The sequence below is a fragment of the Chenopodium album genome, chromosome 27, assembly GCF_948465745.1.
Source record: "Chenopodium album chromosome 27, dcCheAlbu1.1, whole genome shotgun sequence".
NCBI classification, from domain to species: domain Eukaryota; kingdom Viridiplantae; phylum Streptophyta; class Magnoliopsida; order Caryophyllales; family Amaranthaceae; genus Chenopodium; species Chenopodium album.
Genome location: NC_137860.1, coordinates 31,782,452 through 31,796,125, shown reverse-complemented (window position 1 = coordinate 31,796,125; position 13,674 = coordinate 31,782,452). Strand labels below are relative to the sequence as shown.

The window sequence follows — 13,674 nt, the reverse complement described above, 5'->3', positions numbered from 1 at the left end:
TCCCGATTCACACAGTTTGTTCCAACATATGTAGCTTGAATGAATGAGTGAACAATATATACAAGGATTTGTAGAGAGTACCTCAGCACAAAACGCTGAACATTACCTGGAACCAGACTAAAAGAAACTCGAAGATAACAAAAGCTACAAGTACTTGTTTTAGCTTCATAACAGCACTTATGCAAAATAAGCAAAGAGCTAACCAAGGAGGGCAAAGGAACATGTAACTAGCAACATAAGCAAGGAACAGTTGCACAAGGTCTCGTAAACTGGTTTAAATTAAGCTCTATTATTCTGACTGTAATGGTAAAACAGAATAATAGTGTAGTATACATCAATAAAATAATGTAGCTGCAACATTTGTTGCTATTTTAATTATGTAAACAACATGATGAGCTATAAATCTTGATGTACAAGTAGTTGAGCATAACCTGCTAGAGTGCTATAATATCAGCCGTTTTCGGTACTGTCATAGGCATTAGATTTATGTTTTGGTGCAAACTTGAAGTCAGGAGGAACCTTGCCAAGCAACATTTCAGAGATTCGAATCTGCAACAAAATGACCATCAAAAAGAACACATCAAGATCCATACACTGTTTTATCAAATCAGCAAATAGCTAAAAACACTGACCCAATCAGCTGCAGATTCAGAGGCCATCAGTGTCTCCAGGTCATTCCGACCATAGTACGAAGGTGGACGCCAATTAATTTTTTGTGGAATGACATCAAGCAAACCAACAGGGATGTATCTAAAAGTATAGCTAAGCCATTGCAACAAGAAGAACCTTGTAGTCTCCACTCCTACACAAAATATCACAAGAATTTAGTAGACAGAATATAATAAAGGCAGAATGCCAAATTCCTTGTGATAGCCTACAGAGTTTCTAATCGTACCAAGCACAATATCTGTTATGAAGATTTACTTGAATATTGTCAAAAAGTAATAACATTTAAGGTTTCTCTTCGTACATTTTGCTTCCCCTCTTCGTAATGAAGCTAGCTTTTAATTACTTACATTTAGCGGTTGTTTTCAGAATCAATGGGAATCTCAAAGAGAAGAACAATCTGGCTCCATATAGTTTAAAAAGTAATGCTTGAGAGAGCACCAATTTAGCAGAGGGAAAGTGAAAGATAAACATGGATTGTCTAAACAGCCTACTCTTGTTGGAGCATGCTTTTATAGCATCTGCTGCCTTCTTAATATTAGTCATGCACATATGATCGGTACATATATGTATGAATATAATTCATACAAGACCCAGGCTATGATAACAGCTTATACCAACCTTTTGAATCAGAACCCCAGTGCTCAAGGCCAAAACGTACATAGTCTCTTAGTATATCTAATCGTTCACCAGAACTGATATCCCAATGTCTTTGTTCTTTAATCTCAGTGAATAACCAAGGCTGCAATGCACAGAGAAAGGTTTGAGGTTCATAGAGCCAAAAAAAAAAGTACCAACTTTCACGTATCAATTACATGGGAGGAGCAAAATGAATGTTTACACAAACCTTAACCAAAGCTCCTCGAGCGATCATGCATGAGGACAGCTCAGGGCAGTCAGAAAAATGTTTATTCCAGTCTGTATATGAAAAGACATCTCCATTTCCTAGCACTTGAAATGTGCTAGGAGCTTTACTGACACAGGTGTTTATGTAATCCCAATCAGCAGCTTTGCTATATCGCTGCTGTCTAGATCTCCCATGTATTGTTAGAGCAGAAGCCCCCCACTCATAAATTTGAGATATTAAAGAGTCAGCACGATTCCTTCCTTCAACGTATCCTGTTCTAACCTGAAGTGTTGATTTAAATAAGAACATAAGATAGATTTGGGGAACACTATAAAAGGCAAACACAAGGCAAATAGAAAAAGCAACCAAGAAGAATTAAGTCAAGAACCAAAATTACAATAAAAGAAGTGCCAACTGAACACACATAGCATTAAATACCAAAATAAAAAGGAGAATTAACAGAGACAAACTCCATCAGGAAACTGGAGCCAAACAAGATGTTTCAATAGTAAAGAGTTTCTCTTCTCTTTATCCAATAGACAACCATAACAGAAGCAACTTGAACATGTATACAGGGCTGAAGAAGAGATATCAAGAGAGTACCTTAACAGTTATAGGTCTCTCTGCAGAAGCACAAGCTGCTTGTATAACATTTTTCATCCGCAATGGTTTTGTTAGAAGAGCAGAACCGGCTCCCTTATTAACGACTAAATCAATTGGACATCCCATATTGATATCAATAAAATCCAGTGAGCATTCTTGGTCAATAAGCTCAACAGCACGTGCTACGGTATCTGGATAAGCCCCACAAATTTGTACACCAAACAAATCCTCGGATTTATGTCGCCTAAGCAACGCCCATTCAGAAGCTTGCCCCTTCATAAATTTATTAAAAAAATTTTTAAAAAAAATCAAGGGTTGCAGAGCAAAGCACCACTTTGTGTAAACAACTACCTTTATACTTGAAATTTATTGCATGGCAAAAAATAAAATTGAGCAGCATCAATGTTGTTTTTTGTATACGAAATAAAAAAATGTATCATGGAATACCAGCACTGACCTCAAGAAGATTTGTGCACATTGCCATTTCACCACATGTCACGTCTGCACCAAAATCCTTGCAAACTCTGCGAAATGGAAGATTCCCAACAGTGGTTAGGGGTGCTAAATATAGTTTCCCACGGAAATCTATAAGTTTCCTTTCACGTGGCAGTAACTTTAAGCTGACATCAGTTTCAGGAGGCAGGCAATTATTTGTACTTGGTGGTTTATCTTCAGTAGAGTCCTTCACTAACCCTTCACCTGAAATGCTTGAACCTGTAGTTACAAAAGCATAGTCAGCCATGCAAATTTAAACAAGATTTATAAAATATAAGAATCAACCAGTATCATTCTCCAGTTACAACCATTATTTAAGTCATTGGAAGAATCTCTCTCATCATCACCAGATTTTGATTTCTTTAAGGGCCTTTTATCATCACTGCCTAATATGCCATCGGCCAATGGCTCTTCAGGAAGCACAGCAGATGGATCTTGTGTATTAGCAGAATCATACTTCTCACAGCCTTTATCCTCTGAACAATGGGATCCATTGGAAACTTTGGGAGCAATACTTTCTTCCTCTTCAGAATCTTTTACTCTTGTGTGGCCCCTCCCCTGTAAAAGTAACAGCAGTGGGTTAAGTGGAGCAAAAGCACATGAAATAGCATGGTATCGCTATTTTCTAGCACCCTACTACTGTCTGTATATCATCAGCTTCTGCCTAAAAGAAAGTAGATTGTGTGCTTGCATAGCTGAAACATGTTTGTTTTCAGGTCTGAATAAAAATGTATGCTTGCATGTCTCTGAGCAAGAGGATATAGATACCCATCCAAACACTTACCCCGAAGGGGCTCCTGGCAAGTCACATGACACCAAGAGACAGTATCATATCAGCCAAACCTTGGGAGGAAATATGAGGTGTACATTCACAAAGAATGAAGATTCTACAATCATATTGAAGGCAATCACGCGCATGCTCAAAGATGTATTAATGTATCCAATAATAAAGCTGATGATCAAGCATAGCTTTAACAGCAAGATTCAAATGAGCATTTGGCCAGTGTCCCAAGGTTTAAATACGTGACAAAATTGACAGTTGATTCCCAAGAAGCCAAACCACAAATAAGAGCTCCAAATTTCTTTTTCTCTCTTCAAAGACCATAGAGTATATGAGATAGGGTAAAATTTGTGGTGGAAGCCGCTACTTAATCTCTAAATTACTAACAACTACAAAAGTAATACTGATTCAAGATTTAGCTCATACCTCTACCCCAAGCTGCTTGAGAGCAACATTGGACTTTGGGAACTTCATCTTATTTTTCCAAAGAAGCTTCTGGACATCTTTCTTCAACATATTCACTTCAGAGTCTTCCTTCAAAGCATCCAAATTATCATTAAGAACATCTTTATGGGTACCATAAAATCGGCAAGTCACCCCATAAGGACATGGCTTTTGAGCATAGATGAAGGGACATTCTCCCTCTAAGTCAGCTGGTCTCTGCGCCAAAGGGGAAAAGCCATAGTTAGCACTAAGCATCATTCCTTCATATAAACATCCATATGAATACCCATACAAGATTATCATGGAAAGATTGTAAAAAGATATCCCACTTTGCACTACCTGAGTTTTGTAAGCTTCCAAGTCATGGCTAAAACGACATTTATCTCCATAATTACATGAACTAATATCTCCGGTCCTCGCAATAGCTGGGCAAAGATTCAGAGCAGACTTGAGTTTCTGTCCATATATGAAAACATCAACATTGTTTAGTAAAGCATATTTACTTAATCAGCACATAACATATTTTCTGATTCATAACATTGTTCATTAAGATAAAAAGCAGCCTCAATCAGAGTCACATTTGCTAAACCACTTAACCAGTGCATAAAATATATTCCAATTCATAACATTATTCAGTAAGATAAAATGCAATCTCATTCAGAGTCACATTTGCTACTAAAACTCGAATAACCAATAACAAACCACTTAATCTGTACTTACTCCGATTAATGACACTGTCCATTAAGATAAAATGCAACCTCAATCAGAGTCACATTTGCTACCGAAACTCAAATAACCGATAACAAATCACATAATCAGTACATAATATATATTCCAATTCATGACATTGTTCATTAACATAAATTGCAACTTCAGTCAGTCACATTTGCTACCGAAACTCGAATAATCGATAACAAACCAGTTCAACAAGGCCACAACGTGGAGGTAATATACAATAATCAATAATTCAATACTTCCGGCATTATTGTTGATTACAAATTGTAATTTCATACAGAACGTCCACATTTGACTAACAAACATTAAAACCACAAAGATTATTCATTATTTCACCACTAAAATGCAAATATAATATGCATTCTCTAACAATTATTATCAAATGTAACACAATCAAACTTGCATAATCAAGAAAGAGAAAGAACCTCATGACGTTCACGCTTGAGCTGACGCTTGGACTTCTTTTCCACAACAACTCCACTACTTCTAGACTTATTATCAGATTTACCATTTTCATCTCTATCATCTGAAGCTACGCAACGGCTAGCAGGCGGTGGTCGGAGAAATTCCTTCTTCACCGGAGCAACACCTTTTGCCATCAACTCCTCCGACGACGGTTGCGAACCGTTTGCTACTTCCGGTTCAGATGTCGGTTCAGTGTTCTCAGTGGTTGTAACTTCGGGTTCAGACTCGTCCATGGCTGAGTGAGTTAACTCGGTAGTGGCAGGTTTGGTTAGTGAGTCGTCCATGGATGACGGAGATAGCTCGAGAGGCTGCGTGGTTTGACTGTTGGGAGGTTCAGTTTGTGAGTCATCCATGGCTGACTGAGTTAACTCGGGAGGCTCAGGCTCTCCTATTTCAGAGGTTTATTTTTTCCTATTTTCGAGTTAGGGTTTTGCGTAAACAATTTCAGAGTTTTTTTTTTCCCAAAATTGATGGAGGAGAGGCTTCGAAACGCGCCGTTTTGTAATATTTACATTACTGGTATTTCCTTTATTACTTCCTCCATCCCCGATTGATAGTCACTTTTGAAAAATTACGGGAATTAAGGAGAATTAAAGAAAGTAAATTGAAAAAAGTAAATTTACGGGCCTGTTCACATTTACTGAACTGATTAGAGCTGAACTGAACTGAATTGAGCTGAAATGAATATTTTATGTGAGAGGAAAATTAAGAGCTGAACTGAACTGAACTGAACAGAAATTAAGTAAATGTGATCAGGCCCTACATCGGATCTACAACCCTTACAAAAGCCAAAACATGTGTTACTATTTGAAAGTAATAGTGTAGTGACGGTTTTGCCCTTCTTTTTTTGGTAAATTACTTTTAAGGTTACCCTTGTATATAAAGAAAGGGAAAAAAAAACTTTTTAAAATGTGTGGTACCGTTTTTACCCCTCCCGTTTAATGAGGTTAATTTCTTTAATCTTTAATTTGTGAAAATAAAAAAGGAAAGTTCCCAACTTTGGTCTAAAAGTCTCCTTAATTTGTGAAAATGAGCCATCACGGAAATATTCATTAAATATTTACATTGTCCCTTTTTTGTGTTGATGACTCTTTAAAACATTTTTTTTGTTTGTTACGTTTTTCACGGGACATTGGAAAAATGGCAGAAATATTTAACGTTGAAGCGAATTGATTATTTAGGGTTAAAAAAATGGCAGAAATATTTAGCATTGAAACGAATTGATTATTTAAGGTTAATGAGGGTTCCATATGTGGACTTAATTGTAGGCATTCTGATTAGGGTTTGCTAATTTTATTTCTGTTGATTTCTGTTGATTCACATGTCAATGTATTTAGAGGTGATTAATTTGGTGTGTGGGATGTTGGTTTCTATTATTTTTTACATATAATTAGGACACCTAATTTTTAAAGTAAGTGTTGTTAGCTCTTTGATTTTTAAAAAATGTCCCGTAAAAAGTGTAACAAACAAAAAAAAAAAAAAAAAAAAAAAACGATTAGAGGAGGGGCTAATGGCAGTGGTAATTTTATTTCTCTTGATTCACATGTGAATGTATTTAGAGGTGATTAATTTGGTGTGTGAGATGTTAGTTTCTATTATTTTTAATTACATATAATTAGGACACCTTATTTTTAAGGTAAGTTTTGTTATTCATTTGATTTTTAAAAAATGTCCCGTGAAAAACGTAACAAACAAAAAAAAAAAAATTCGATTAGAGGGGGAGCTAATGGTAGTGGTGAGGGTCAGTGAGTTTGCTTAGTTGTGCTTGGGTGAGTTGGTGAGGTTGCTTGCTCTTGATGCTATATGGTCTTCCTTGTTTTGGGGAGTCAAGTTAAGTGTTACTATTTTGGTCATTTGACCATCCATACATATCTTTGAATATGTACTATAGTCTTTGCCATTGTTATTGTTATGAGTGTTACTTATTAGTATAGCTTAGTGTGTAGGAGTTTAGCTAGCTTTTTTTTCCCTTTTTTTCTTTATTTATTATTTTTGTTTTTGTGATGGTTATTTTTTTTATTATATATAAAAAAAAAACATTGTGATCAAGTTATTTTGGGTGCGTGTATATATATGTGTGTAGGACATCCTTTTTTCTGTTGCAGGAAAGAATGTGCTCTGCATTCTAATATTTAGTGGCTTGTGTTTTGCTTTTGCTCAGGACTGATAGAAAGGGTATACAGCAGATCTTTAGTTCTAGCCAAGAAATATTCAGGTAACTTACCTACTGCTCCATATTTACGAGCTATATGTTCTTCCTGGTGTAGTATTTGCCTAGCCACCAGCATTGTATGGACCCTGTCATACTAGAACTTCCAGTTATTTGCTATGCCAGAGAATTGAACAGCCATGACATTTGATGTTCCTATGCGTTGCAGGAGTATGACAAGGACATAGTAGAATTTATGGTCTTTTTGGTTATAAGTATATTGTGTTTGCTGTTGTTGCTTGCTTGTGCTTGGTGGTGTTTGGACGGTGTTGATATATGCTTTGTTTGGTGCTGTGTTAGTCTAATGGTGGCTTGTATTGATGGTGTCTTTTTTGGATGTGCTTTGTATGTCTGTCTGTGATGCTTTTATAGCTTCATCGAAATAGGCTTATGTGGTTTTTGGATGCATGCATTGTGATGTGTTTGCTTTTTCTGCTGTTTAGTTTGCTTTGGTGGCATGTTCTGTTGTATATCATGCTATGTAGGATAGATGGTTATTATATATAGCCTTTTTGTGTGCCTTTATGGCTGCTTTTTTTTGCTGTTTTTTGGTTGCTTTATTTGTCTATATAGTTGAAAGGATGTGTGTGCTGTGGTGTAGGACCATCTGTTAGGTGATGATTGATGTGAATAGTGTGGTGCTTTTTTGAGGGCTTTAGGGGGGGGGGGGAGGGAGGAAGGGGCATGAGATAGAGGAGTAGAAAATTGTATTGAGAGTGTAGGAATCATAGTGTAGTGGGCTTGGTATATTCCCTTGGCTATGGTCTAAGATTGTAGGTGTTTGTATGGTCATGTATGGTAAGTTTGGCTGGTATGCAATTTTCAACAAAAAGTCTATGTTAAAGTGTGTGGTTTAGGAGGTTATTGCTGCTGTTAGGACAATGATTATCCTTATTTGCACGTATGCTTCGTATTGTAATGTTTGTTGTTACACGCTTGAATTAAGAGTCTCCCCCTATTTACAGGTGATGGATTTACCACCCACACAAGTAGTGATGCCTTTCCGTCCTCTCTTGAAGCAGATTACCAGTTATTTGAATTTCCCTGATCCAGATTACCAATTTGTTGATGAACCTGGAAGCATTGCTTGTGTGGTTGTTAAGACAGACTGTGGTCCCATCGCTTCTGTTTACATTGGTGGGTATACTAAGAGTATAGAAGAGTCTTGTGAGGTGGCTGCTAGAAAGGCTGTGTATGATCTCATGAAGAGATATGAAATAGTTATTGAGGATGTGACTTACCTAAGGAAGCAAATGTATGAGCGCTGTGGTCAGTTATTTTGGTTTAAGAAAGAAGAGCTTGAGCGAATTGAGAGGGAAGAGCCCAAAATGAACATGTATGAAGACATTCCTACTGATCTTGGAAACAAACACAAGAAGATAGTTGTTGATTTTGTGGTCATCTTAAGGGCTATCTTTAGAGCAGTTGATATAAGGTGTACTCCGATTGAGACTATTGAGCATTCTGCTAAGCAATACACTTCATGGTTTACTATCATGCCTCATCGAGATGGCATAGGATTTCGATGCCTGTTTAGTGACTATGGTTCAACTGTGGCTGAAGCTAAGCAGAGCCTTGCTAGAAAGGCTGTTGATTACCTCACCGATGTCTTTAATCTTGTGATAGTGGATGCTAACTATAAAGTGACAACGGCTAGGTTTGATGCTGTTTTGTGTACCTTGGAAAGGGAAAGCTATCTGAGTGTGAAGGAGCGTGTATTGGGAATTAAAGAGCAGCTTGAACCCTCTACAGTGCTCATTGAGCAGGATTGTCTTACTCCTCTTGGACAGGAGTTTCAGGTGCCCGTGTCTATTCCACCTGTTCTGCCTCCTAAGAAGCGTCTCCTGCGCCACATTTATGCAGAGACAACTCCTGTTGCTGATGTTGGCTGTGAAATGCACTCAGTATTTCCGATGTCAGAGGATTTCAGTGGCTGTTTCAAGCGTGCAAGGGTGCTGAGGGACTAGATAGGCTAGGTCTAGGAATGAAAATAGAATGTGGTGCATGTATTTTGTTTTGCTTCTTTTGCTGGGGTATTAGGCTATGTTGCTTTGGCAGACTATGGTGTCGGGTATGTGTAAGAACTAATCATGTATCACTTTTTGTTCGGGATAATAGCTAGGACTTTAGCTTTAAGTATATAAACAGTTATGTAATGTAGTGACTTTGGTGATTCCTTCGCCTGTATGGATTATGCATCTGAATTTCTCTATATATTGAATTATATAATGCAGTTGAGATTATTTTTGTATGGATTTGGTAGCTGGTTTGCCTTTACATGTTATTGTAGTTTGCTGCTTTATAGCATCTGTTTTGATATAAATTTGGCAAATGATTTGCCTTTATAGATTATTATATCATGTTAGATTATAGTATGCTCAGAATATTTTGTTGGTTAGTATTGCTTTTCTATTCATTTCTTTAGTAAACTGATTGTCTTATTGCAGCAATCTGTTTCATGGGACTTCTTAGAAGTAGTTACTCTTAAAGGCCATGGTTTTGAGTAGATAGAATCGACGTATAAGCTCAGATATGAGTAAGTGCTCTTATATGTTTTCAGGTTGCTAGAATAGTGTTGTAGTGTTTTTTGTGGCCTTTATGTGACACCTGATTGTAGATCGGCTTTTAAGAGAACCATCATCTTCGGGTGGATACAACACCAAACGCCTAAGGAATTTACAGACAGAAGCTCAGAGTGAAATAGAAAGGTATATCATAGATGTACACTTGGAATAAACTTTTTTTTGTCTGCATTTTAGGGTTGTTGGCTGTTTAGGTAGCAATGCTTTTACCTTGGAGTTGAATCATTCTCTATAGGTTCTATATTCATCAGGAATCATGTGGACAGGATATGCAGCATCATAAGTAGCTTTATTTAGTTTATGAATTGTGTGGACTGGCTGATCGAGGCCATTGTTAAGGGAAAAAAAATGATTCTCATCATAGGAAGTACTTTTTGTAGGATTCAAACACAGCCTGCTGCTAAGAGTGCAAAGATACAGCATACAAGACATCCTGTCATGAGTAATTACACTTTATCTCAAATTTACAGTCTTTGTTCTGTATTGTCCTTTTGAATTCAAAATTGGTCTATATGTAAATGTTTTGAAATACGCTATGGTGAGCAGAGGTCCCTGATGCTGTGATTGGCCAGAAACTACCGGCAGAGGCCTGTAAACTTCCCCAGCCAACTCGATGCTGCAAATGTAGGGCGCTTAAATTTGCTTTTGAGACGCTCCATTTCTGCTGTTGTGATGGTGAAGTTAAGATTGCATCAAATGAACATCCTCCTGAACTGACGAGGCTGTTCACTTCTATGGAGGAGGATGCAAAACATTTCAGAAGATATATACGGTTGTATAACAACATGTTTGCTTTCACGTCATTGGGTGGCAAAACTGATGCCAAGAAAAAAAAGGGAATCTATGTGTTTAAGTTGCATGGACAAATCTATCATAACCTTTCTGGTTTGATTCCTGGAGATGAGGGACCAAAATACATGCAGCTTTATTTCTACGATGGTCAGGTTGAAGCTGAAAAGCGTCTGCGTTGTTTTCCAAACCTAAGGCAGGATGTCTTGGCTATTCTTATGAAAGTTATGGAACTAAATCCCTATGCTAGGTTTTTTCGATCACTAAAAGATATTTCAATTACTGAGTCTACAGAAATTATGCTTAATAAGACTACGGTGCTCGATCAGCGCGTTTACAATGCTCCATCCACTGATGAAGTTGTTGTCATCTGGCCAGAGAACACTTCTTCAAGTGAATCAGAGAGTCTTCACATTTTAGTTACAGGGAAAAAAGATTCATCTCATAGGATCATGCATTATTATGGATGCTACGATCCATTGCAGTATCCACTGCTTTTTCCCTATGGTGACTGTGGTTGGACTCAGGGTCTTAAAAAAATGTCTAAGGGTGGAGAACAACAGCTGCAGACTCAACCAGATCCTGTTTCTTCATGTATTGTGCATTCTACTGAAGATTTGTTGGAAGAGGAGGCTAGACGTAAGTATCTTTAGTTGTTGATGTATTGTATAGGAATGCTAGATATTTGCTTTTTTTAAGAAATTATAATATACTAGGAAAGAGATGAATAAGTTGAAAGACTGAAAATCTGTTGGAAAAAATGCAGCACCTGAATAGAGTATAGATGAAGCTGTGATACTTTGAGAGGTATATAATATAATCTATGTGTTGCTTAGCTTATCTGTTGTTGTTTTGTATGTAGGTGCCAATGGAGGTTCATCAAGATCTGATAGACAAATTTCAGCTAGGGAATATTATGCCTACAAACTTCAGTGTCGCCCCAATAATATGCTACTTAGAGCAGGGAGATGCTTCCAGCAATATATTGTCGATATGTATGTGAAGGTGGAGAATACACGCTTGGATTTTTTCCGTAGGAATCAGCAAACTATAAGAGCTGATCTTTATCAAGGAATCCTTGATACCATTGAAACTGGAGAAAACTGTGCAGCAAATGTTGGGCGCAGAGTGATCTTACCTCCAACTTTTATTGGTGGCCCTCGAGATTTAAAGAAGAGATATCTAAATGCTATGTCATTAGTTCAGAGATTTGGGAAGCCAGATTTATTTGTGACAATGACCTGTAATGCAAATTGGCCTGAAATCAAAGAACAGCTTGCTGTTGGAGAAGAGGCACAGAATAGACCAGATATAGTTGCAAGAGTGTTTAGAGCAAAAGTGCTTGCTTTGAAACACTTGATTAAAAAAAAAAACGTGTTTGGGGAGGTCGCAGCAATGATCTATGTTATTGAGTTTCAAAAAAGAGGCTTACCACATGCCCACTTTCTCATCATTTTAAAGTCAAGCTATAAGATTTAATGTCCTGCTGACTATGACAAATTTGTGTGTGCTGAGATACCTCCAGCTAGCAATGGCTATCTAAGGAAAACTGTACTTAAACATATGATGCACGGTCCATGTGGTCACCTTAATCCAGAGTGTCCTTGCATGAAGCACAAAGAGAGCCTAGGTCATTGCAAGTATGGTTATCCTAAGAAATATTCTGATGAGACAAGAAACAACTCAGATGGCTATCCACTGTATCGAAGACAGAATTCAGGGGAGATAGTCACTGTTCGAAAAACTCCCATGGATAATAGATGGGTGATTCCCTATAACCCCTATTTATTATCTTATTTTGATTGTCATTTAAATGTTGAGGTTTGTTCTACAATATCAGCAGTTAAGTATTTATATAAGTATGTTTATAAGGGGCATGATAAGATATCTTTTAATGTTGTGCAATCTGAAGGCGACATACCTGCTCATGATGAAATACAGCAATATCAGTCTGGTAGATGGGTTTCACCCTGTGAAGCTGCTTGGAGATTATTTGGCTTTGATCTTTATGAGATGCACCCTCCAGTTATGCCTCTTGCTGTGCATTTACCAAATTCACAGACTATTAATGTTAGGCCTTATGAACGACTAACATCAGTGGTGTCAGATGATAAACGTTCAAGAACTTGTCTAACAGAATTTTTTAGTATGAATGCTAGGTTAGGTTCTGGAGCAGCATGGTTGTATAATGAGTTCTGCGAGCACTATACATGGAATGCATCAACTAAGCGTTGGAACAAAAGGCAGAACAAAAAGATTAGCATTGGAAGATTGGCTTTTGTTGGACCATCCGAAGGTGAGAGGTATTTTCTGAGGTTGTTGCTGCACAATGTTAGAGGTCCTACGTCATTTGAAGCATTGAGAACAGTTAATGGTCATCTATGCAGTACATTTCAGCAGGCTGCATTGAAGCTTGGGCTATTGGAGGAAGACAATTCGGTAGATTTATGTTTACAGGAAGGTTGTGCTGTTCAAATGCCCCATGCAATTCGCAAGCTTTTTGCTACCATACTTATTTTTTGTCAGCCTAGCGACCCTCTTTCTCTGTGGATGAAATATTATGACTTCTTGTCTGAAGATTTTAGACATAAGCATGCTTCTAATCCAGCTAAAGTAAAACATCTTACTGTAAGATCACTTGAATGGTTAGTTGAGTCTATGGGGAGTTCTCTTGCTGTATTTGGACTAGACCATTTAGTAGACGCGGATGATGATGAGATACAAAGGACAAAGGATATTGAAGATGCACTAAATGCTCCAATACCGCAGCAATGCTTAGAATGCAGAGCAAAATTAAACCATGCTCAGTTAGAGGCATTTGATGTCATAATGGATTATGTTACCAAACAGAAGCATGGGGCATTCTTTATTGATGGACCTGGTGGAACGGGAAAAACTTTTTTATATAATGCATTGTATGCAGAAATAAGGCTTATGAATAAAATTGTCCTGCCAACAGCAACATCGGGTATAGCTGCTGCTAACATTCCCTCAGGCAGGACTGCACATTCTCGTTTTAAAATTCCCTTGGATACTAATGAATCTCTTGCATGTAATG

General features: G+C 37.5%; 1 protein-coding gene across 1 annotated transcript; it reads right to left on the bottom strand.

Annotated features, from left to right (window-relative positions):
- Positions 1–270: 270 nt before the first annotated feature.
- LOC145620597 (tRNA-dihydrouridine(47) synthase [NAD(P)(+)]-like) lies at positions 271–5,488 on the bottom strand. Its single transcript, XM_081675295.1, has 10 exons — positions 4,997–5,488; positions 4,176–4,292; positions 3,819–4,052; positions 2,920–3,169; positions 2,574–2,830; positions 2,117–2,389; positions 1,514–1,795; positions 1,288–1,408; positions 633–802; positions 271–549 (listed from the first exon to the last, which is right to left on the bottom strand). The coding sequence occupies exons 1-10, from the start codon at positions 5,387–5,389 to the stop codon at positions 451–453; spliced, it is 2,196 nt and encodes a 731-aa protein (XP_081531421.1). The 5' UTR covers positions 5,390–5,488; the 3' UTR covers positions 271–450.
- Positions 5,489–13,674: the final 8,186 nt, after the last annotated feature.

Coding starts and splice junctions, on each gene's coding strand:
- LOC145620597 (XM_081675295.1), bottom strand. CDS start 5,389: ATGGATGACTCACAAACTGAACCTCCCAACAGTCAAACCACGCAGCCT. Junction 4,053..4,175: donor TGGAAGCTTACAAAACTCAG/GTAGTGCAAAGT, acceptor CCTTTGGCGCAG/AGACCAGCTGACTTAGAGGG. Junction 3,170..3,818: donor TCAAGCAGCTTGGGGTAGAG/GTATGAGCTAAA, acceptor TTACTTTTACAG/GGGAGGGGCCACACAAGAGT.